Source organism: Dermochelys coriacea, chromosome 7 (assembly GCF_009764565.3).
Source record: "Dermochelys coriacea isolate rDerCor1 chromosome 7, rDerCor1.pri.v4, whole genome shotgun sequence".
Classification (NCBI taxonomy): Eukaryota; Metazoa; Chordata; order Testudines; family Dermochelyidae; genus Dermochelys; species Dermochelys coriacea.
Window position 1 is genome coordinate 96,713,980 of NC_050074.1, and position 24,672 is coordinate 96,738,651.

The 24,672-nt window shown below is 44.8% G+C and overlaps 1 protein-coding gene across 5 annotated transcripts in view; it reads right to left on the reverse strand.

Annotated features, from left to right (window-relative positions):
- Positions 1-24,672, reverse strand: part of KNDC1 (kinase non-catalytic C-lobe domain containing 1) — a 137,584-nt gene that overhangs the window by 32,861 nt on the left and 80,051 nt on the right. For 4 of the 5 annotated variants that reach the window (XM_038411317.2, XM_043518886.1, XM_038411320.2 and 1 more), the window contains exons 11-17: positions 24,535-24,612; positions 21,456-21,549; positions 21,101-21,263; positions 20,131-21,008; positions 19,900-20,044; positions 17,184-17,275; positions 7,592-7,989 (exon numbers count right to left, since the gene is read on the reverse strand). In XM_038411317.2, the coding sequence (XP_038267245.1) occupies positions 7,592-7,989; positions 17,184-17,275; positions 19,900-20,044; positions 20,131-21,008; positions 21,101-21,263; positions 21,456-21,549; positions 24,535-24,612 (1,848 nt within the window). The remainder of the gene's footprint in view (positions 1-7,591; positions 7,990-17,183; positions 17,276-19,899; positions 20,045-20,130; positions 21,009-21,100; positions 21,264-21,455; positions 21,550-24,534; positions 24,613-24,672) is intronic. The other variant, XM_043518885.1, reaches the window with a different exon arrangement.

The following is a 24,672-nucleotide window of genomic DNA, read 5'->3' on the forward strand; positions in this document are numbered from 1 at the left end:
CAAATGTGGCCATGACAGTGCGCTGTTAGCTGTCAGTGTGGACAGACTGCAGCGCTTTCCCTACACAGCTGTACGAAGGCGGGTTTAACTCACAGTGCTGTACATCTGTAAGTGTAGCCAAGGCCTCAGAATCTTTAGGCAGAGCCCTCACCACCAGTTACAAACACCTGTCCCCACTCTCCCTCCCTCCAGCGCTTAGCGAGTGAGGTTCAGTTGCGGGTGACCCCCTTAATCAGTTCTGCAGCCTTTTACTTGTACAATAAAAATAACATTCCATTACTCCTGCATTCAAATACTAGAGGGGTTGGTAAACTAATACCGGCCAAATTGATCATTCCGGCAGAGCAGGTCCCTCTGCTGTGCATTTAGGCACAGTAGGTTGGTTTATGCAAATACAGTGTGCGTGAGAAATCTTTTCCCACAGCTTATCACTAGATATCACGGGAGAGCTCATTCAGACCCTGTTTGTACCTCTAACCACCTCTTTTACTCTGTTTAGTCATAGTGGCATTTTTTTGGTCCTCTTACTGATTTCTTTTTAAATTTGGGATACAGATTTAGTTTGAGCAAATATTATGGTATATTTAAAACAGTTTCCATGCAGCTCGCAGACATTTTACTCATGACATTATTCCTTTTAGTTTCCATTTAAAAAGCGTCTTCACTTTTGTCTAGTTCTCCTTTTCAAGTTAAATGCTACTGTGATGGGTTTCTTTGGTATTTCCCCCTCAACAGGATGTTAAATTTAATTACATTAGGTTTGCTGTTACTCAGCGGTTCAGCCATACTCACACCTCTCGGATCAGATCCTGTGCTCCATTTAGGAGTAAATCAAGAATTGCCTCTTCCCTTGTGGGTTCCAGGACTAGCTGCTCCAAGAGGCTAGTGTCTAGAAATTTCCTCTCTGAATCCCATCCTGAGGGGACACCAACCCAGTCAATAGAGGGGCAGTTGAAATTCCCCATCATCACTGGGTTTTCTATTTCTGTAGTCTCTCTAATCTCCTTGAGACTTTCACAATCACCATCCTGGTCAACTACTCAGTAGTATATTCCTACTGCTATACTCTTATCATTCAAGCATCAAATTTCTATTCATAGAGAGTCTATGGTACAGTTTGATTCATTTAAGATTTTTACTATATTTCACTCTAGGTTTTCTTTCACATATAGTGCCACTCCCCGACCAGCATGACCTACTCTGTCATTCCCATATATTTTGTATCCTGGTATTACTGTGTCCCATTATCAATCATCCACCAAGTTTGTGTGATGCCTATTATATCAATATCTTCATTTAATACTAGACACACAAGTTCACTCATCTCAGTATTTAGATTTCTAGAGAGACAAGGTGGGCAAGGTAATATCTTTTATTGGATCGACTTCTGTTGATGAAAAAGACAAGCTTTCAAACCACACAGAGCTCTTCTTCAGGTCTAGGAAAGGGATTCAAAGTGTCGCAGCACGATACAAGGTGGAACAGATTATTTAGCAAAAATAGTTAACTCATGGTAACACAACGGTTCTCAAATTGTGAGGCGCACTCCTCTCAGGAGCACATAGGAATATTCAGGGCATGCAGCGGGGCTGAGGCAAGTCCTCACAGGAAATGGGAAGGGAACACCACACTTCCAGCATTTTAGCCCATCACTAGTAACTTACACCCATTTTGTACACATCCTTAATGCCAAATTGCACTACATTTCCCCCACTTACATCTTTTGCCTAAACAATGTGCCCATCATGTAATTTACACCAATGTTTAAATCAAAGGATTTGGCCCTAAAATTTTCAGATGATACAAATAGTTTTTTGCTGTGCTGAAATAAAATGATACTATAGATCATAGGCGCCGAGTCCATGGGTGCTCCGGGGCTGGCGCACCCATGGAGAAAAATTGGTGGGTGCTTTGCACCCACCGGCAGCCAAGCTCCCCCCCGCTCACCTTCGCCTCCTCCCCTGAGCACGCTGCATCTCCGCTTCTCCTCCTTGCTGCCACAAAATGGCTGTTTTGCGGTGTAACAATCTGTGGGACGGAGGGGGGAGGAGCAGGAATGCAGTGCCCTCAGGGGAGGAGGCGGGGAAGAGGAGGGGCTGGGGTGGGGATTTGGGAAGGAGTCCAATGGGGCAGGGAAGGGACGGAGTTGGGGTGGGGACTTTGGGGCAGGGGTGGAGTCGGCACATGGCTGGGCGGTGTTGAGCACCTAGCAGCGCCAGGAGAAATTGGTGCCTATGCTATAGATAGAATTAAAACGAAGAAACAGGACAGACTGTTAAAAAGCAGGGCACAAACCTCTGGATTTTATATTAACAGCAAAATCCATGCTGACCACAACAGGGAAAGATTGGCTGACTTGTCAGTAGCTGGTACTGAAATTAAAATTGTGCTACGTTATTACACAATTGCTTTTGTTATGTTATCTGTCTCCTGTCTGTTAATAAAAGGTAAAGGATGGGAGATGTAAGTGGTGGATAGCTTTACACATTTGCTATTGACTGATTCAGGGCTAAGTATCACACTCTCCAGAATACTGATATAACTCACAAAAAATGTAAAAAGAAACAGAGGAAATCTAATTTAATATTTTACATATATAAAACTAAAACTCTGTAGCGGTTTCAGAAACTTTATTTACAAGGATTCTAATGGTTAATTTTTTGACATTGATGTTTCTCACGGAGTACATGGAAAGTCAGCATTTTAGGAAAGAGCCCTCTCTAAACTTTAGCAAATTTTAAAGATTTAAATTAATAATTTTCTATTTAGAGCCAACTTTTTAGGTCCTTATTTTGCAACCTTTGAAAGACGCCAGGCTTTACAGAAAGTCAATGCAACAGCAATCAATCAATCATTCTGCTGGCACACTACAGCATGGCATGAAGGGGAAAAAAGGCACTAGACTGAAAGCTGCTTGAGGCTTTAATCCAATATCCTGTTGTATATTAATAACAAAACATTTAAAAAAATAGAAAAAGTTGCAAGACATCAAAGATTCAAATGGAATCTTTTTAATAATTAATCTAAGATTCTATGCCTTTAAAACATATTAGAGATCTTCTGTACATAAGTATTATCTGACAGGATATATTGTCTTAAAATATATATGCATTACGTAGAAAATGGATTTTTCTTTTGCAGTACATTCAAAGGGTATTTATACTGTACAAGAAGTTAATAGAACATATACTAGAACTGAATTTGACCCTGTATCTATCACAACACATCACATTACATTATTCCTTGTTTGGAAAAGTGCATATTGAGTTTAATTTTTAAAAAATTATTTACAAATTGACTTTAGATATTATACAGGACTTTCATTATAATATACTGAGTGTTTCTATTATCTGTAATTCATTATCTTACCCCTGCTTATACATTTAGATCTAGTGTACACTACAAAGTTAGTGCAGAAAAGCCATATGGTTTGGGGATTTTTAAAAAGGTGTGAAAATTATGGGATAGGGATGGCACTATGGGATATAGAAAGTTGCTAGATGAGAACTTGACACTGAGCTCCCAGTGTTCCCTGCACAGCTCATTTCTACCCTGTAAACACTGCAAAAATCCCCCAAAATTCATTGTGACAGAGGGCGGCGCCTGGCACACTGGGATACCTACCCATGGGACACTGCACTCTGGATTGGCACAAGTACACTTGGCGATTACACAAAGCGCCGACGCAAGCCACCAAGCATGCATGTGCACAAATAATATACAAACTTTAGGCCAATGTAACTTCCATCAAGCAAAGTTGGTAGTGTAAACATGGCCCAGACATACAATAGTTCCCAATTCCAATCTAATTTGCACCAGCTGGACATCCACGTAACTCCATTGAGTCAACAGAGCAAGATCGGAATCCAGCTCATTTCTGTCCATATACTTTTGAAGCTACTTATAATTAATTAATATAATGCACAGATCCTCATGTTTATTCCCGATGCGTTTGCTCAACTTTCAACTGGACCTACATTCAGTAGGATTATGTTTGTTATACTTTTCACAATATACATGGAGTATAACAGAGTTAAAATAAGAATGTCTTAGACACCAAAAAAACCCAAGGACTCCTTGGGGCACCTTAGAGACTAACAAATTTATTTGGGCATAGAACCCACTTCATCAGATGTATGAAGTAAAAAAATACAGGAGCAGGTATAAATACATGAAAGGATGTGGGTTGCCTTACCAACTGTTAGGTCAGTCTAACAAGATAAATCAATTAACAGCAGGATACCAAGGGAGGAGAAATAACTTTTGAAGTGGTAAGAGAATGGCCCATTACAGACAGTTGACAAGAAGGTCTGAGTAACAGTAGGGAGAAATTAGTATTGGGGAAATTAAGTTTAAATTTTGTAATGAGACAATCACTCCCAGTCTTTATTGAGGCCTAATCTGATGGCATCTAGTTTGCAAATTAATTCCAGTTCTGCAGCTTCACGCTGGAGTCTGTTTTGAAGTTTTTTGTAGAAGAATTGCGACTTTGAGATCTGTTATTGAGTGACCAGAGAGATTGAAGTGTTCTCCTATTGGTTTTTGAATGTTATGATTCCTGATGTCAGATTTGTGTCCATTTATTCTTTTGCTTAGAGACTGGTTTGGCCAATGTACATGGCAGAGGGGCATTGCTGGCACATGATGATACCAAAGTATCACTCTCTGTAAGGATTCCTCACAAAATTAACTTCTTCCTCCCATATTCTTTTCTAACTCATGATAAATGTTACCACATAGATTATAAAGAAAATGCAAGTTAGAAGGTGTTTGGGTAAATCTACCAGTTATGCAGGTAGTGCAAACAGCAGCAACACTAATATGCACTAATTTTCCAAGTAAAATTAAAAGGGGGATGCTCAAAATTACTTTAAAACTTGCTTCATTTATATTGTACTCCAGCAAGTTATATGGGAAAAAAAAATCAGAAGAGCAGAGATCATATCTTTTTGGATCAAACTAAATCACTTAATAATCTATAAAATCCTGGGGGGAAAAAAAAAAGAAAAAGCAAATGTTGGGGTAGGGTAGGGGTGGGGGAAAAAATTACTTGAGATACTCATGAAAACTCCTTACAATTTTGCAGTCAAGAAGTAGTCCTTTGAGCAATGAAGATCATGTAATCCTTTTCTTCTTTTTGTACCTGATATGCTCAAAGAGTATTTAACTGACCATCTATAATTCTATGCCCCTATAGAATTATATGCCCAAATTGCTGGATTGACAGCCCTGAAGAAGTCTGTTCTCTTTTTCAAAACACACAACAATCGTAGGTCAAGTTTCTCATGCTGCTTCACCAATGTACCTGCACCTTGACATGAGGGGAAAGGAGGACAATTGAACCGCCATACTCATCCAATCCTTAACCTCCCTCCTGAGACTGCAAACAAAGGCGTTAATTGCAATGAACTAAAATGAGGTTATTTTTGTTTCACATACACCAAACCATCAATGAGAGTGGACCAAGTGGTATTTCAACTAATTACTTGGAAGCAAATAGGTCTGTATCTGTTATTTCTGATGACTTAGTTGCACTTCATTATATTTATTTAGAAATATATTGACAAATCCAATAGATTTATCTTCGTTCCTGTCCACTGTGAACAATCAGACAGCAGGATTAATAGCACTTTCTAGACAGGTAGACCCATTTTCAGACCACAGAGTATGTCTTCACTGATGAGTTTACTAGAATTGTCTATATTCGAATTACTCCTCTTAAGCGAGAGTGGCCACACAGCAAAACAACACTCAAACTGCTCTATCCACAATGGTACCTCATTCACACCTCTGTGTTGCTAAGACTTCTGGGGGCACATCCCATGGTTTTGTGCTGCAGTAAGCAGAGTTTCTCTGTGAATTCTATCCCAATGAATTGTGTGTGGGAGAACTAGTCAGGTCCTTTTCGGGCACATGAAGGCATTGTGGGAAAGCAATGAAGGAGCAGCAGGATTCAAGCTGAGCTAGCTTGCATCCACACTACAGAATGGTTGTGTCAGCAGCTGATGAGTTACACTGACTCAAGCTTTAGCCTATACCTCGGAGGGGCCAGCCAACTTGAGTTAAAAGCACCATGACACTTAATTAAGATCTTTTGGTATGGAAAGAACTTGGGTTAAGGCCAAAAACTCAAGTTAAAACTTGAGTTAACTTTACAGTGAAGACAAGCCCTGAATCTCTAGGTGGCACGGATGCTACTCCTAAAACTAGGTTGCAAGCCATCTAGGGAAGTCCGTGTTAACAGAAAGACCATGTAACCCATTCCATATTAAAGGTGTCCCTGCTTTGAGGGTCAGAGCTTTCAGCGTGGCATCTAATTTACGTCCCTCCTCTCCTGTACAACTCCCTTTCAACTACCAAGCTATTTTGTATAATAATGCAGCATTTTGGATTATGAGATAAGAATCAACAAGTGGCAAATACTTCAATGGGCCAATGCAATTTCATTATGTTCATAACCTCATATGGCAAGGGTGGAGAGCCACACTATATTACAACTTATACCTGAGACCTATAAACCTTTACAATTTCTTTTTCCTTGTCTCAGAGAACAGTAGATTCTTGTATAACAAGATGGAGATCCAGGGTTTACCAATGATTGGACATTAATGACTCAAGACACTCAGGCCCAATTCAGACCTGCTGTAAGCAGGTGAAATTCCCTAGGAAGTCTCAAGGCCAACCCCCGCAAAAAACAGTGACAAACATGATATGTAAATGGGTAAGAAATGACAAAGTATAAAGGAGTGTTGCTTGTACTTGCTTGGCAGCACCCACCCATTCCCCAGCCATCCCACCAGCCACCTAACCCGCAGCAGTAGTCCCATCACCATCAATCTCACCCACCCACACCTAAGCAGCCAATCCCAAGCACAGGGGCAGCAACTCCAGGCACCTCAGCACCCACCCAGCTTTCCCCATCAGCCACTCATCAAGCTACTCCTAGACAGACATCAAGCTATTCCCCACCAGCCACTGTTGCCAAAGGTTTCTACCACTCCATGTCCTACCCCTACCACTGCTTTGGGCAGGATGTGCTGATTACATGCTGAAGCTTGTTATATGCAAATTTATAAATATGCAAGTAATTAATAATCTGCACATCATAGGTTCAAACAAGTGTATTTTAAATATATTAACCATATCAGATTTCATCAACACAAAATTATTCACCTTTTCCTTAAGAAATTTTTAAAAAAGTTGGAACAAAGAGACCACTCATGTTAATGGTGAGGAAGAGAGAAGAATAATGTGATTTGTCTACCTTTCTTTTACTTGGCATATAGTTATAGTTATATCAAGCTACATTTGTCAGTTTATACAAGATTTTACTTTGAAACCAAAATATACCATTTCTCCAGAAAAATAATGAACTACCATATCTGATTATCAATTTAATTTAATCTTATGTTGTAAAATGCTTTAATATTATGTTGTATGCACCAAGCTTACTTGGATAAAGGATTGTATGTTAATTTAACATTTTGAGGGAAAAGAGGACCATCACCTCCTGGTTTTTATTGTTAAATACCCTACCTTTATCAATAAGCATTACAATACATCTTGAATTTTCATAAATCAAAGTACTTACCACTCTTTTCGAATCTATATTTTGTGATTCATTTACTTCCTGCTTTCCAAGTTTTTTCACATAATTGTAAACTTCTGAACTAAAACATTCACCCCCGTTGAATGCACTGCTCCAACCAGGACTACAACTTTGAAAGTCAGATGAGCTGGGGGAGACAGGGTAATTATTTTCAGAAGTCTCCTCTTCTTGTTCTCTATTCTCTTCTACGAAGTCAGGACCGAGACAATCATTACTTTGTAAACAACTTCCATCCTTTTCTGTTCTTAATATAACCTTCTGCAGCCTCAATTCTTTTTCAAAATTATCTAGTGGAAGCTCATGCAAGTCCATTTCAGCCAATGATATATCTGTAGTGGGCATTGCCTTGGTGTCAGAGGCCACCAGTCTCTCTTTCCCTTCTAAAGAGAACAAAAGGACAGTCATACATAGGAGTATATCTATTTCTGTTTATTTTTTTAGATTTAAATGCTAGGCATATGAAAAGCAGTTGTCAAGCCACCTATGCCCTGTAACTGTGGCATTGTCAGTTGTCATGACAACCACCACCAGATACAGTAATCCAAGGGTACTAGCACTTTGCTGGCAAATAGAGTGACAAAAAACAGGTGATCCATAAGTTTAAAGGGCATAAGACTAATATTGTGTAACCACTCTTTCAAATGCCCAAGGTCAAAAATATTGTCAAAGTGTGGAACTATTAAACCTCACTTCACGAGTTTCTGTAAAATGCAATAAAGATGCACGCTGAACATGTACAGCGGCTCTAAAATATATAGGTTGGGATAGAGGCTGCACATAAAAATAAAAGTGGGTCATAAACATATGCTCTCACTAGTAAAGAAGTGCTTAGCTTTTATAATCTATAAGTCTCAAAGCTCTTTACAAAGAACACAGAGGCCAGACATACCAGGCCAGATCCTCAGCTAGAGCCAAACTGCACACAGAGCAAGTTAACAAAGGGGACTTTGGGGTACCAAACTTACTTTGGCACTCAGCAGGTCTTACTGATGTTGGACACAGGACCAATCCCCTAAACTGCGTTGGACCTTTTCTATCTTACAACAGCTGTTAACAGCCGCAAGAGACTGAAATGACAGTCAATGATTGGTCACATTCCTCTTCCCTATTACAGGGCAGCATAAAAGAGACATGGGATAAGAGCCGTTATGTCAGCACTGTGCCCACCACAGGGTCTCCTAGGCCCACATATGCCCGAATGATCCTCCAGGGTCAGATATGCCAGTTTTAGAGCCAAATGTCACTGTATGAAAACCTGACCCAGCGTACATATTCATTCTGAGCCAGTATGAAGGGTTAACATGTTTATGGCACCATGCAAGTGTGAACTTTGTCAAAGACGACAAAGCAGAGTTTAAAACACTATGTTAATCATACCCAACCAACCTTTGGCCACGCAGGAAAATCACTCCAGTTTGCACATGGATTAGTTTGTGGGTGCTTTGCAATTACAGTGTGAAGTTGCACACCATGTTTGGCAGAACAGACATTTAGGAGTACTGAAGCCTGGGAGGTTTCCCCAACATGAAGAATGGAGTTTGTGGGAGTGAGACTGTGGCTTCTGCAGCAGGCCAACTTTCTCTCAAAAAGTCAATTCAGCACATGGATACACTGAAGACAGTCACCTGACCTGCAGAAATGGATGTTGGACTCCAGAAAACAGTTCCATAACCACCTGAGTTGAGGACACCTCCTTTAGCTAACACTAGTAGTAGGCCCATAGGTTCTGGTGCACCCAGGCCACAGCTTGACCATATTTTGGCTGGGCCAATCCTGAGTGGTGTTACAACCCCATATACCAGGTCACAACACCACTGATTCAAATTTAGCACACCTGCTCCTCTGTCATGATGGAGGGGGAAGGGTGTCACAGTGCCACTCAGATCTGCCACTGTGGTCCTGGGTGCCAAGTCACAATGCCACTAACTCAAATCTGGAGCCACTGGGTCTAGGGACTCATGGGATTGGGGACTGTGGTCAGACTGCTGATGGGGACACCTGAGAAGGGGAAGAGGAGGGTCAGGAGTGGGGCAAATCTATGCCCCCACATACTTTAAATGGTGCTCCACAGCCCAAGGACCCTCTGTGAGTCACCCCACAAAAGAAAGCATGTCACACACACAGTGTATATAATCATCAACATCTGTAACTCCTCTCTAATTTACACATTTGCTTTCTAACTGGTATTTTCATGAATGTGGTCTTTTACCAAAAGTGTAAAAAATGGTCATTTTAAGTCTGATGTATTAGGTAGCACTGGTGATAAATTATGCACAAAAAAAACCCCCTAGATTGCCTTGTGAAAAAGGTTGTTTTTTTCTTTTGTGTTTTTAAACTGAAAGGTTCCTTGCTAGGCCACTTATTTTACTATTCAGTACAACACGTTTAAATTCTGATAAGCCATACTGAGCAGACAAGGCAATAACAAGATCAGAGACTTCAGAGAAGAATCAGCATTAGTTCACCTCTCAGTTAACCCTCAATTGCTGCAGTAGTCTGTAAGGAATACAAGCATTTACTAAGGCTCTCAGCTCTCCTTGGAACTAAACTTGACACACTGAGTTGAACTGATTCAGTGAAACTGTTCTAACTCATAGTAACAGATTCCTTCCCCAATCAAAGCACATCACTAGAACACCTATTAAAAGAACAAGCATATAAGCACTATGACAGGGTCGGGCCATATGGCTATAGGAGAGTAATCCTATTGGGATCTGGGAAGTGGGTGGGCGAATGAACCCCCCCCAGCCTAAAAGGGGAATCCACAGGACCTAGATACCAAATAATTCCGGGGGACAACTAATGAAATAACAGGGACAGGAGTGTGGTCAAAGGGTCAAACGAAGGGAACCGGACGGGGACATCTACCAGAGAACCCTGGACAATGCCCACTGCTCCTCAAAGGCATCAAGGGAGTCAGAGGACGCCGCCCAGAGGAACTCTGCCCGGATACATGAACGGACTGAGGATCGGAAATAGGCCCCACAGTCACAGGAGACTCCATCGGCCATCCTCCTCATTCTGGTTTTATAGATAGCTATTTTAGCTAGGGCCAGGAAGAGGTTGACCAGGAGATCCCGTGACTTTGTGGGGCCACAGATAGGGAGTGCATAAATAAGAAGGTGAAGGGAGAAGTGCAACCGAAAGCATAATAAAATATTGGTGAGGAGTCGGAATAGGGGCTGCAGCCTGGCACACTCCAGGTATATGTGTCCCAGGGTTTCCCTCACGCCTCAAAAGGGGCAGGTGTCTGGGATTGAGGTGAACCGCACCAAGAACACGCCCATGCTCATGGCTCCATGAGGGAGCCGCCAACTGACATCCCCGGCGGGCCTCGGGACTAAGGTGGAATATAGGCTGGCCCACTGGGGCTCCTTACCCTCCAAAGGTGGCAGGAGGTCCTGCCATTTTGTATTGGGGCAGGACACGAGGATGAGGGCGTGAAGGGTGTGGAGCACGAGCGTGTATAGATGTTTTCTTGGTGCAGTTTGAAAGCAGGCCTGGGGTAGAGGGTAGGCGGGGCGAGCCCTCGTGCAGGACCCGGTCGAGATAAACCCGAGCAGAGGGCGGCAAAGCAGCCTTCACCTCCTGCAGTATGCACTGGGGAGTACAAGGTCTGGAGAGCCCCATGCGCTGAGCGAGCGTCAGGGGATCCAGCCAGTCTCCCTGGTCATAGTCCAGGAGGTCTCCAACTCTTGTGACTTCTGCCAGGACCAACCTCTGGTGCACCGAGCGGGACTCTGCCACCTGCACACGGAGCTGGGGGTTGTGAAGCAGGGGCTCCACAAGGAGATCTTCCCTCTCGGTGGCTGCCACAGACCTGGCCGTTGAAAAGAGTTTCCAGGTCCAGAGGAGGTCCTGGTAGAAGACTGGCAGCCCAGAGCGGTCTCGCGGAAGACCTCTCGGATGGAGATAAAAGGAGCTGCCGGTCATATCGGAGCCCTCAGAAGCGGCGCAGGAAGGCATGCGCCAATATGCTCCACGCCGGACTACCTGCACCATAGATGGAAGCGTGATAAATAAATGCAGTCCAACTGGGAGTGGCTCGACCGATGGGCCTCCACCCAGACAAAGGTGAACGGGGAAGTGTCATCCGGGTGGTGGTCGTGCCAAACGTCCACCAGGGAGTAGTGTTCAACTATCTCCTGGAGGACGGCGGCAGTGGCCGGGTCGAGGGTGATGTTAAAGTCCCCTCCCAGAACCAGGCACTCTTGAGGGTCCAAGGTGCCGAAGAAGGCGGACGCCTGCTGATAGAATTGCAGCCGCTCCGGGCTCGCTACCGGGGCATAGATGTTAACGAGGTTGACTATGAGCCCCTCCATGCGGACCCGGAGGTGCAGCAGGCAGCCTGGCACAGCCTCGGTGACCCCCAGAACCTCAGGCCATAGGTCGGGGGAGAACAGGGTCGCCACTCCAGCCGTACGAACTGTGAGATGGCTAAAGTAGACCCTGTCCCCCCAATCCAGCTGCCAGCTGTCTTTGGTGGTCGGATCCGTATGGGTCTCCTGCAGGAAAACTACAGAGTACCCTCCCTCCCGAAAGAAGGAGAGCACCTGGGACTTGCGGAGACCCATCCTACAGCCGTGGGTGTTCAATGTTGCGATGGTAAGAGGTGCCATGAGGAGGGCTGGGGGGTATCCTCGCCGGCAGGGATGCTTGTGGCTCCTGACGGGCCGTGCAGCAGTCCGTGACCTACCCCGTAGGTGAGTAACAAGTCAGGGAAGAGGCAGACCTGCTGGTAGGCCGCGGCGCCCTGCCTCCCCGTCCTTTTACCCCCTCCCATGAGGGCCCTTGTGGCCTGGAGGATTTGATGAAAGTCCTCCCATCGCTGGAGAGCAAGCTGTACTTTGTTGCAGGAGCCACGGACATCTTCTAAAAACTCCCGCAACTTCTCTCGCAGCGCATGGGGGTGGGGTTACGGTCTCCTGGTTACTCCCCGACGGGGCCCTTGGTACAGCCCCGTGGCCCACCGAGACAGGCAGACAGGGTGCGGACCCCCGACAGGGCTCCTGATGGGTTGGCGCCACTAGGCCTGCCTCGAACCCTGGGGCGATAGGGGGCAGCGGAGGGAGAATAGCAGCCCCTGGTGGGTCAGGACAGGTAAACACAAAGGCCACTCGCTGGGGATCATCTATTGGAAAAGGGAAGGAGACAGCCCCAGGGGTGGCAATAACATCTCGGGAGGTGGATGGGATAGGGGCAGGGGCAGGGGCAGGGTTAGAGGTGAGATTCTGGGCGGGGAGAGGGCTCTCAATGATGCTGGGCACAGGCTCTATGGTGGATTTGGCAGCCACGGCATCAGGAGGTGGACTCTCTTCTGTAGGGCCCCCTCCTGGGAAGGAGGTTGAATGCTCCTCATGGAGGGGTGCCCCTGGTGGCTCGGGTCCTGGCCGCGTGGCACTGGCCGTCACCTCAGCAGGCTGAGTGGCCGTCAGCGGGGTGCCATCTGCAGCCGGGTTGATGGAGGAGTCCAGGGGCTCCTCGGAGGTGGGAGCGGAAGCAACGGTTAGGGGAGGAAGCATGGAGAAAGGGGGGCTGAAGTGAAGTCACCCAGATCGAGGCCCGCTGGCATAGGGTCGTCCTCCCCCTGGGTGACAGGGGTCAGACCCAGGGCTTTGATCTCCTCATAGATGGACCGGAAATCATTTTAAGCCACCCCGGGATTCTCCCCACCGGCACCTGACGCGACGGTCGCCTCGGGGCACACTGAGGTTTCAGATGGTGTCAGGACATGGGGGGCTCCCTCGGGGGTCTTGGAGGGGAGGGACTCCCATGGAGGGGAGATACTGTCTTCCAGTGCTGCCACGTCTTTCCCAGCCAGCTCTGGTGGATGGAACACACCCGTGGGTAGAGCGGAAGGCTCGGCATCGGTGCCTCCTTCCTGGTCTTCCGGGGGGCCTCCGCATCAGATGGGAGGAGTGGAGCTTGAGCCTTCCGCTTGCCCCGCTTCCCCTGGACTAGGGCCCAGCCCTCCATGGCATCATCCGGGGGCTGGCTGGCAGGGATCGTGTCAGGTGGCAGAGGTGATGGCTCAGGGACTCGAAGGGATAACGGTGGGGCAGTACAAGGAAGGGAAGATTCCCCTTGGGATGGGCCCTCTCCCATGCCCGGCAGTGTCCCTGCCGCTCCCTCCTCCACAGGCCCCACCGTGGGTGGGGCTCTCCCACTCATCTGGGCATAGCTGGGGAGGTGCCCCTTGGGCCTGAGCGGGAGCAATGGTGGACTGGGAAGGAGGAGGGGTGGTTTCAGGCGCCGGGCAGCCAGCGATGACGGGGCCGGTGCCCTACCGGGACTTAGGGGTCCCGGATGCCCCTCCTTGCTGGGCTAAGGGGCAGTCCCTCCAGACGTGCCCCATCGCCCAGCAGAGGTAGCACTGGACCTCCCCCATGGAGTAGTGCACCCGGTAATGGGCCCCCTGGTAGGGGACTAGGAAGGACCCCTCGAGCGCCTCTCTGTCACGCGCCGCCGGCAGCAGTTGAAGCTGCACTTGCTGGCAGAATGAGAGGACGTGACGGAGGGCGGGGTCTTTGCAGCCCAACAGGAGAGGGCTGATGACAGAGATGGGTTTCCCCAGGGTAGAGAGGGCGGGTAACAGGGCGGCATTGGGAAGAAAGGGAGAGATGGAGGTCAGGACCAGGCGGACACCCAGGTCCTCTAGCGGCTCCGGGGGACGAACACGCCCCCTACTGCCAGGCCCTTCTCCACCGCCTCCTGGGAGGCGGCCTCCAATGCTAAGAAGACAACCTTGCCAGACATTTTGGAGGCCGCCACAATGGCCATGGGCCCCACCACCCTCGCCAACGCCTGCACATAGGTCTCCACGTGGAGCGAGGCGGGCACCAGGAGGCAACGGACGCCGTGCTTCCTGGTCATGGTGGGAAAGGGGCACCGGCCGCTATAGATGGTAGCGGAGGCGGTGGGCAGGGGAGATGACATAGCAGGAGGTGAGGGGGCTGCCACCACCTGGGCGTACGCCCTGGGGGCCGGGGAGGTACACCCGCAGAGCTGGTGGAGGGAACAGCGGGGAGGGACGCCCCAGCTGGTGGTGGGGCCAGGGCATTGGGGGCAGTCCCTGCCATGGAGGGCCTGGTCTTTTTAGCGGGGCCCTTCCCCTTCTTCTTACCCTGGCCCTTCCCGCCAGCTGGGGGAGCTCCCCCAGAATCTGAGGGGGGGAAGACGTGGCAGCAGCGGAGGTCATCCTGGTGCCCGTCGCTGCTGGCACCCCAGTGGGGGGCAGTGGCAGATGGTTCAGCAGCAGCGGAGGTAGAGGCTTGGGGGGGGGGTGACGGACGGGCAGGCGGGGGAGGGTTAGCTCGGGCTGCTGGATGGGCCCCACCCATCTTATCCCCTGCCATCATGAGCAGGGAGGGAAGGGGAGACACCAGAAGGAGGAGGGGAAAAGGGAAGCAGGTCGACCACTCCTCCCCGCTAGGCTGCAGGCAGGGGAGAAGGGTGCCAAAAAAGGGGGTGGCTGGACAGGGGGGTATCAAGGGCTCGTAGGGGACAATCACCGACTCAGGATAGGAATCCGGCTCTTCTAGCTGCACTAGGGGAGGGAGGTCACAAGAACGTTAGGGGGGTGCAGTGAAATAGGGGCAAACTCAAACAGGGGAAGAGCGCAAGCGCATGGGCGTGGGCATGGGCGCACTGGGTAAGGGGCACCACGTGGGGAGTGGGGAGAACCAGGCTGGAGGCAGGACAGGGAACCGAGGAGCTAGCGTCAGAGGCCAGAGCAGGGCAAACAAACAAAAGCTGTAGAGGGAAAAGGGCGGGGCAGGCAAAACAAAACTGAAGCCAGCAAGGTGCTGGGGTAAAGGGGAGGGCAAAAAGGCTGCAAGGGGCAAAATGGGACAGGTAAGGGGGACAAAGCTGGGGCTCACTAATGGGGTCCAGTCCAGGGGGATGGGGAGGGCGCATGCACCCACATGCGCTTGCAAAGAGTCAGTTTGGGCTGGCTGCTGCTTCAGGCCCAAAAGGTGGTGAAAGGGCGCAGCAGGCCAAACAAGCAGCGAAGTCCCAGAGGCAGATGGTATGCAGCCAGTGGGGGTGGTGGAGGGGGCAGCGGTGGTGGTACTGGTGGGGGTTGGGGGACACACACAGATGGATCGGGGGGCAGCTCCATGCAACACCCCGTGTCCCTAGAAACACACTCAAGACCCCCACCACAAGAGCACGGTTTGAAAATTACTTAGTCTTAAGGCCCCCTCCACGGTGGTCTGCAAAGTCTCTAGGTGCTCCCCCACTGGTAGGTGGTCCTCTCCTTGGGGCTTCAGCAGCTCCAGGCAGCAGACGCCGCAGCAGCAGCAGCTCCAGGAACTCCAGGTGGTGGTCCAGGCAGGCAGAAAGGACCCCTCTCAGGTGGTGGTGGTGGTGTTCACAGCAGCAAAGGCTGGGGTCCCTCACTCCCCCCTTCTGGGGAGTGGGCCAGCAGGCCCCCCCCAAGGCACTGCAGTTGGAGCAGTAGCAGCACCCAAGAATGGGGGGGGGTGTGTGTGTCCAGTAGCCGGACAGCAACCAGGTAGCAGAGAATGGGGGGAAGGGGTGTCTGGCCCAGCCGAGGAGCAGCTGGAACAGCAGGGGGAGCCCAGGGCCTAGCAGCAGCTTCTCCTCTTCCTTCTTCCTCCAGGCCAGAGGGATGCAGGAGTGAAAAAGAAGGGAGAGATGTTGGTCCCAAGTTAAGCAGGTCCCTTTTCCCTGGGTAAGGGAACAGGGAAGGTTCCAGAACAACCAGGAACCTTCTGGAGACAATTAAGACAGGCTGATTAGAACACCTGCAGCCAATCAAGAAGCTGCTAGAATCAATTAAGGCAGGCTAATCAGGGCACCTGGGTTTTAAAAAGGAGCTCACTTCAGTTTGTGGTGTGCGTGTGAGGAGCTGGGAGCAAGAGAACCTAGGAGTTGAGAGTGAGAACGTGGACTCTTGGGGGACTGAGGTGTACAAGCATTATCAGACACCAGGAGGAAGGTCTTATGGTGAGGATAAAGAAGGTGTTGGGAGGAGGCCATGGGGAAGTAGCCCAGGCAGTTGTAGCTGTCGCACAGTTGTTCCAGGAGGCACTCTAGATAGCTGCATTCCCCAGGGCCCTGGGCTGGAACCCAGAGTAGAGGGCTGGCCTGGGTTCCCCCCAAATCCTGGTCAGACACAAGAGGAGTCAACCTGGACAGTGAATTCAGAAAAATGGCCAAGCTGAGGGCTGCGTGAAGCTCCAAGGTGAGCAAATCCGCCAATAAGCGCAAGACCCACCAAGGTAGAGCAGGAACTTTGTCACAGCACATATAGTGATTGGAACTTTGAGAGTTTTTCGGCATTCATAACATGCTTCAGTAAGTAATTAAATTTGGTAACCCGCTAAATGACATTTGCTGTGATGTAGGCTAGATATTGTAGACAAGAGACCTGCAGGGTATCACCATATAGTAACACATTTTAAGATACTTTGTAGTTTGTTTTGTCACAAGTTCAGAGGCAAGTGTTGTCCTACAGGCACTCTATAAAGACCAATTCCTACAGGCTGTAGTCCTTGGTGGGGTCCCAACTCACACAAACGTCTAACACCACAAGTTCTTTTCTCACCCTTTGTCTGTTTGCTGCTGACCAAAAAACTATCAGATGTCTTCAAACTGTGGAACATGCTGCCACGTTGTGAACCATCTGTTTCAGTTACACTGAAAATAAAATAGGACAGGGAACAATTAACATTTCATATTCTTAAATACTGATACCAGGAAAAGCTTAAATATAAAAATAAGATCTTACAGATCTAACCACTGTGTGTGCTAGAACTTTGTCACATGTATCTGCTACATAATATATATCTATGTATTTTTTAGGTTTTATTTTATAAAGAAGACCTTAAAAGGCTTAAAGAACATTAAAATATACTGGGTAAGGTGCAGTGATTATCTTAGTACCAGTTGTGCTGCACAATGGTTAACAGAATCCCAAGAACATCAGACTGTGTTTAAACAAAGTACTACACTAAATGGCAAACTGTCTCAATGCAGTCTTCCACTCAGGATTCAATCAGCATCATAGTGTCATGCTTTGGGCAGCAGTCTCACTCCATGCCATTCCTATTTAGGATAACCATGATTCTGAGATGAACTAAACATGGTTTTGTTAAACAAACCAAACCAAACCACACATTCTGCCTCCCATCCTCCAGTGTATTTTCTACCTTATAGATGTGGCTGTTTTTATTAATTTTAACCTCCAACACACTCATGCATTCAATTCTTACCACATTTTTCTTCTTCCTTCTATGCGCATTCTCTACCCCCCTCAGGGTTCTTATCTTTTGCTTATTGTTCTCCCCCCCTCCACTGTACCGCTACTACTCACTCTCCTTTTCCAAACAGCACCTTTCTGTCTCACCCAACAAGGTTTGAAAGACAGGCTTGGCAGGTCCACTTTTATCTGCTCTCCTGCCTTCCTCTATTCGTCTGCCACTCTCTTCCCTGCTCCAGTTTGTCTTCTACAGCAACTTAATACATTGGTGGGATCATCTGCATGCCTTTCAGCAATTCAGCTAGGAGAGAATTTCAGTTTTGCTTCCTGTTGAACTGGTAAGGCATGGCCAATGAATGGTTGGACCAGCTGCCCTAGCAGTTATAGGAGGCACAGAAATGAGATCATCTAAGAATATATTGAAAACTAGGATTTCAAAATGGTTATATGAAATAGGAAAAATTCCAGTAAGCGAGGACGTCGTCATCACTCTTATCCACAAGGGAGGATCTTACCATAAATTTCAATTATGAAATCTGATAAAATGTATTGGAAAAGGTAATATCGCTCACAGGAGTGCCTAAACCATTAATTTGGAATTGCCATGCTCTGCAGCTGAAGGGTTTTTTTTTTATTGGCAATGCAGTATCTTAGGAAGAGGTTGTAGGCAGTTCTTCACTGGGTCCAAAATTTGAGCTTATCTTTTTCTATTGGGTGAAGGGGGATGATGCTTATTCTGTTCTCCTTTCTCTTTCAAGGACCTTACACATCACATCAACGCTTCATGCTGAAGGTGACTGATTCAGATACCTCAAGAATCCATTCACAATGGATGCCTTCACAACATTCAAGGCTGGGATTTTCAAGGATACCATGGGAATTTGAAAAGCAATTCCTACTGGTTTTCAGTGGTTTCTGGGTGTGTAGCTACCTTAGGTGCCTTTGAAAATCCTAACCCAAGTGGACAATCAGACCAGCATGTTTTATAGACCTCAACTCTGGATGCCTTCAAATCTTCCCTCTCTCTCTCTCTCTCAGCCAAGGACTTTCAGAATTAAGTCTTTCAAGGATACAAAGTTCTAGAGTACAGATATAAAGGTATGTAAACTTCCTGATCAAACATCCAGTCCATAGGCATGGAACACAAAAACCCCAAAACCCGACCACGAGGAAAAAACATTATTGATGTGAATGCATTAAAAGCTGCCTGCAGTGATCCTCAAAGATTTTTTACAAACATGTCTCTTCTACAAGCTGCAATAAACACGAATGGCTTAATTGTGTACAAGACAGATAATATCAGAGATGAAATACGACATAAGGGTATATATCAATATTGTGTTTTCTCAGTTTCCAGTCTTCTGTAAACTATAGAAGGTTGTGCAGATGAAACTAAACCATGTTGCATTGATTTCTGGTGCCTAAAACAAGAAGGAGAAGCCATGCAATTTTTTCCCCTGTACTTAATGAAAGTTTGAGTTTGTACATTAAAATGCAAACAACTAAACTAAAATGTGCAAGTTGCACTGTAGGAATAATACAATTGAATTTTGACTGTACAGCATCTTTCAAACAGAAGCACTGAGTATTTCACAGGCCATTCAAGTCAATTTATACAAACAGGGAAAAGTATTTAGGCGACAATGCATCATCCAGAAATTCTGCAGCTATGTAAGAGCAAAGATGAAGGACAGCTTATGTTAGAAACATTTCAGCAAAACACTTAAGCATATGCTTAACTTCAAGGATCTGCTTAAGTCTACCACTATGCATCAGAGCATTTACAGAGTCATAAAAATGTAGAGCTGGAAGGGAAGTCAAGAGCTCCCCCTATTCAGACAGATGGTTGATGTGTCTGATGTGGGGAGAGCCATGAAGAGTCTTCTAAAATGGAAGAAGATTATATAGTGCAAAGGGCAAGAAACAAGTAAAAGTACAAGTGGAGAGAGGATGTATTCTTTCCCACTTTTAGCTACAGACTGTGAGGCAAGCTGGTATACTTTGGACCCAGAAAAAGCATTAAATGAGACCTCAAGCATGAGGAATAGAAATAAACACTTACCCTATTTGTGGAGTCGTTTTCCCACTTACTACCTTGTAAAGATTCTCCAATAATTTTTCATCCCAATAAAGGTCACAAAACTTTTCAGAGACTGCATCACAGAAAGTGTCAAACTTAAGCTCCTTTAAGGTGAAAATATAGTTACCTTGTTAAAAAAATAAAATGAGATTATTTAGGATTGTTTTTTGTACGTAAGAATATATTTATATATAAAGATAAATGTATACATACCCATAGCAAGAACTTCAACTCCATTCTCTAGATAGCCATCAAATGCAAACTCTTCTTGTATAAGATGCACTGCTTTCTGTAATAAAATGTCATTTGTCCCACTCAGCTGGGATAAAATTTCTACACTGAAGGAAGAAGATGCATTTTGATTCACTGATGAATGTGATGTGGGTCCTGGTAAAGGTGAACTACTGCCTTCTTCAGTATTGCATTCTTTGTTTTCTAGATAGCTAGTTTGAATAATTTGATTAGTTGAAGGCAATGATAAATTAAAGATTTTGGCTTTCATTTTATCATGTTTGGTCTGTACCTTAGTAGGCTCATAATTCTGTAGTTGGCAAAGGAAGGAATTATTTTGTAGATTTGTATCAGTGTTATAATTTGCTATTGTACTTGAAAGGAGTACAGGCAAATGATTATAGCAATCATAAGCAATTTTTGACTCAAGAGGTTTATTTGGTATTTGCTCTGATACAGCTAGCTGTACTGGTACAAGTGTTAACACTCTTGTCTCTGGGTCCTGTTTGAGAAGGGAGTTATTTATAAGAGGCAACCTCTGTGGTGTAGAACAAGCTGAGGAGCTTGAAGAAATTGCAGACAAAGTGTTCTTTTCTTGTAAATTGTATAAGGAATCAGATGGTGATGGCAATTCAACGGTGGATGTAACCATATTGCTTGGATTTTGCTCATTTGAAGGTATTTGGGATGAATGGTTTTGTATGTCTAAATCATGCTTGGGTATCTCAGGTGCAGCTACAACTTCTTCAGCAGCATGGTTTTCAATATCATCTACAAATACTGATTTGTTGTTACCATCCGTATGCATTTCATTTTGTACATATCTATCAAGTTGCTCAGGAGTAGATGCGTGTGTCCCTCTGAAAAAATCAAACCATTTTGTAAGGACACCTATGTTAGATTTAAGTGTGAAGTTTCAGTTTTAACTTGCACTGTATTAGGACATACATACTTTGTTAGCTCTGTGTTTTGCTGCAGTATAATAGGCTTAAAGTGAGTTGCAGAAGAGGTGAATGCAACAGGCAATGTACATGTCTCACTGTTTAAAGAAGTCTGACAAGGCACTGGTCCTTTAACTGCTATAAGCTTACTTTCACTAGTAATAGGCACAAACCCTGGAAAGACAAATAGGATTAAGTCAAAGACTAGCAATACCTGTAAAATACAAAGATAAAGTAAATCTGTTTAAATAAAGGAACATGATATTTTTTCCACAGTTGTGTTGCACTTTACTTGGCAAGTCTAATGCAATAACAAATTCTGACTCTGGAACAAAGGAATAACCATGTAACAACTGGATTACTTACCTAGACTAGACACTGAAGCATCCATTTTGTTTCTTTTATTTTTAAACTCAAAAGGAACATTATCTTGAGAAGAGTTTATTTCTTCATTGAAAGCCTAGGAGTAAAAAGTGAGTTCCATAGATTGAACAAATAATGCAAGTACTTTACTCCAACAGTCCTCAGCAAGTTATTACTAAAATTATCTTTAATATAGTGTTTCATTGCTTTATATACCTGTAATCTTCAAAGGACGACTTAACTGTATGGGGGTAAAGGTGGAGGGGCTGCAGAACTTCTGTGATTGGTAAAACTATTCGTACCAAGCTCCTACAAACTGAGCACTTTATTTAAACAAATTCAAGACTATGGATTGTTTGAAAATTCTATTTAGTGTCAGTATTCCACACTCATGCCATGTGACAGTCATGTTAGTATTGTTTTCTGTTTCCTGAAAGGATAAATATAAGTGAAATAAAGAAGGAAAATCTAAAAAATCAATAGCCCGTTGAATTTCTGGGCAATGATGGCAGTAGATTGTGGAGGCAGGCTATTAGGATTTAGGAATTTTAGGATGTTCTAAATCTTTTCTTTTCTGGGCCATGGAAGCCAGGCATTGCTTGAGACATCACTGCTAAAAAGAGTAGGTTAATGGAGTATTCTAGATGGGGATTAGATTTAAAAATGATTCTTATAATTTGAACACAAGATAAGTGTATCGGGCATATACATGCTCAGTGCTGACCAGAAAGAATGGGACAGATCCTGCTTTGTTTTAGAAAATTGCCTGGTGGCGGGGCTATTGCATGGTCCAGTATGACACATATGGCAATTTGCTACAATATCCTAGTTAATGTGTATACTACTAAATGCATCACTGAAGGCCAGGAACTGTATGTAATTCCATGGGGGAGGGGGATCACAGCCCTCCAGGAACTAAGAATAGGGGGGACTGATTAGGCAAATTCACTCAGGTTGTAATACCTCTCAGAGAGGCACCATCACCTGGACAGACTTGCATATACTGGTTCAAACTGGATTCTCTAGAGACCAGCAGACAAGGAAAGGACTCTTGGATAAATAATCTGAGTTTGATCTGATTCAGGGCCTTCATTCTTATCCAGCAAACAGACAGGATCTTCCTTCACAGGGGAGACCCTAGTCCTTAGTGAAGGGTTGAAAGGACTGACACTGACCAGAACCCTTGTGCTGATGGTAGGGGTGATCTCTGGTAAACTTATTAGCATTTGTGTAGGTTCTTTTATTGTTTTTAATATGTTTTCTCTGTAACGATTGCACCCTAAGAATAAATGTACTTGCTTGGAAAGAACTGCGTGGAAACGTAATATGGGTAATTAAGTGGTTTATAGCCTCCTTGGATAAAAACAGAGCAGCCTGGCTGAGGCAGTTGGCACTACTGGGGAATTCACAGTTTAGGCAGGGAACTGTGCAGTGTGGAAATACCCTGGTCAGGAGGGAGAAAGATGCATGTCTCTGTCCAAGAAGTGACAGCTGGGGAGCTGGAAGGCTGAGTGTAGGTGCCCTTGTTGGATCACAGAAGGGGAATACAGGTGCAGGTTTACAGCCTTCTGTATCATGCATGACTTGGAAGGCTGCGGATACCTTAAAGTGGGTAGGACCTTTAGTAATGGTTAAGCAATTTTGTTACAATTCTTTACAGTGATAAGAAGCAGCTTTATAGCTATGTCAAGTCTTGCAGAGAAAGATTATTAGGTACAAAATGCTAGCACTCCTGATAATAGCTATGGGATCACTGAAAATCTCAATCTGTTAATTGGTATATTTATATGCAAATATGAAACATTTAATATTTTAGCATAAGTTTTTTTGTTACAACATTCATGTAAGCAATATTTTAATCTTTTTATTTTAAAAATCTATATTTAAGAGGGCACTTCAGAATATTTGAGTTAAACAGAATGCAAAAATAAAGCTGTAAGTTAAATTGATCTAAAGCTGTATAATCAAACAGAAAACTACAGAGAACTACTATTCTTTCACTAAGATACAATTCTGAAGATGAAGACTGATGTAGATCACCATATTTTGAGGTCCTAACTAGATATTTTGCAGGGAGTTGTGTGTGTTTGTTTTGTGGTTTTAGGAAGTACCTCTTTAGGAAGTACTAAGAGGTTTACAAATACGTGCCATGTAAATATCTGAAACAAAACAATCATTACAATAGTGAGTTTTCATTCACAGAGATATTTAAAAGAATATAGTAAGCAGATTTCTCTATTTAACAGGGGGTTACCATATTAGAGTGTGAGCACAATTACAACACGTATGACACGGAGATCCTAGACTAATTTTAAAGCATCTAAAAATGTTTTGGGATTCCAATATTTTTAGTACTCAAATCAAATGTTTCTTATACTGGTATGCACAGGAAGAGGGGAGAACTTAATTCTGCAGAGAGGCACCCAAAAAGAGAAGAGAAACTTTATATTTGATTCACCATTCTCTTTTCCTTGAATTCTTAGCTTTATATAATTCTTGCTGAAATCTGACACACTGCTGTATTTTACTGGTTCAAAATATTTGTTCTTCATTCAAATTCACTGCTCCATTGCAACAGCTACAACAAAAGCATAAAAAATTGCTCTCTCCTAAACTGGGTTTTAGGGATTCTACATTAGACTCCTCCGATGTCCTAGCCTTAAATTAGAATACCCAACTTCTTGGCAAGCTGTACCTTATTTAGAACTGATTTTAACAACATTGCTTTGAAGACTTAGAGAATCTGGAAGTCAATTATTCACATAGTGAACTTAAATGTAGCTGCTAGAACACATAGCTACAAGCAGGCATTAGAAATCAGCAAAGCTTTTTAAAAACTGAATACAATTTTCAAAGCTTTTTTATATTCCTACATGGCATGACAAATATTCACTCTCAGCAATACCCAAACACTTTTATATTAATGATGTCCCCACAGGAGTAACCACCTAATCATTTACATGAATTTACAAAATTGAAAGAACAAAAGAATTACACAGCCAGCACAAAAAAAATCTTACTGGAACACGCTGTATGGAGATAATTGGAAAAAATGTAATACACTGAAAAAAATTATTCTTACCTTGAAGGCAGATTTACTCAAAAATGCCAGAATCTTTTTGCTGTTTATACTTTGTTCAAGTAGATAACTACTGCATATCTAAAAATATTAAACATTTTAAATTAAGACAAATTTCCACTCAATTAAGATACGTAATAA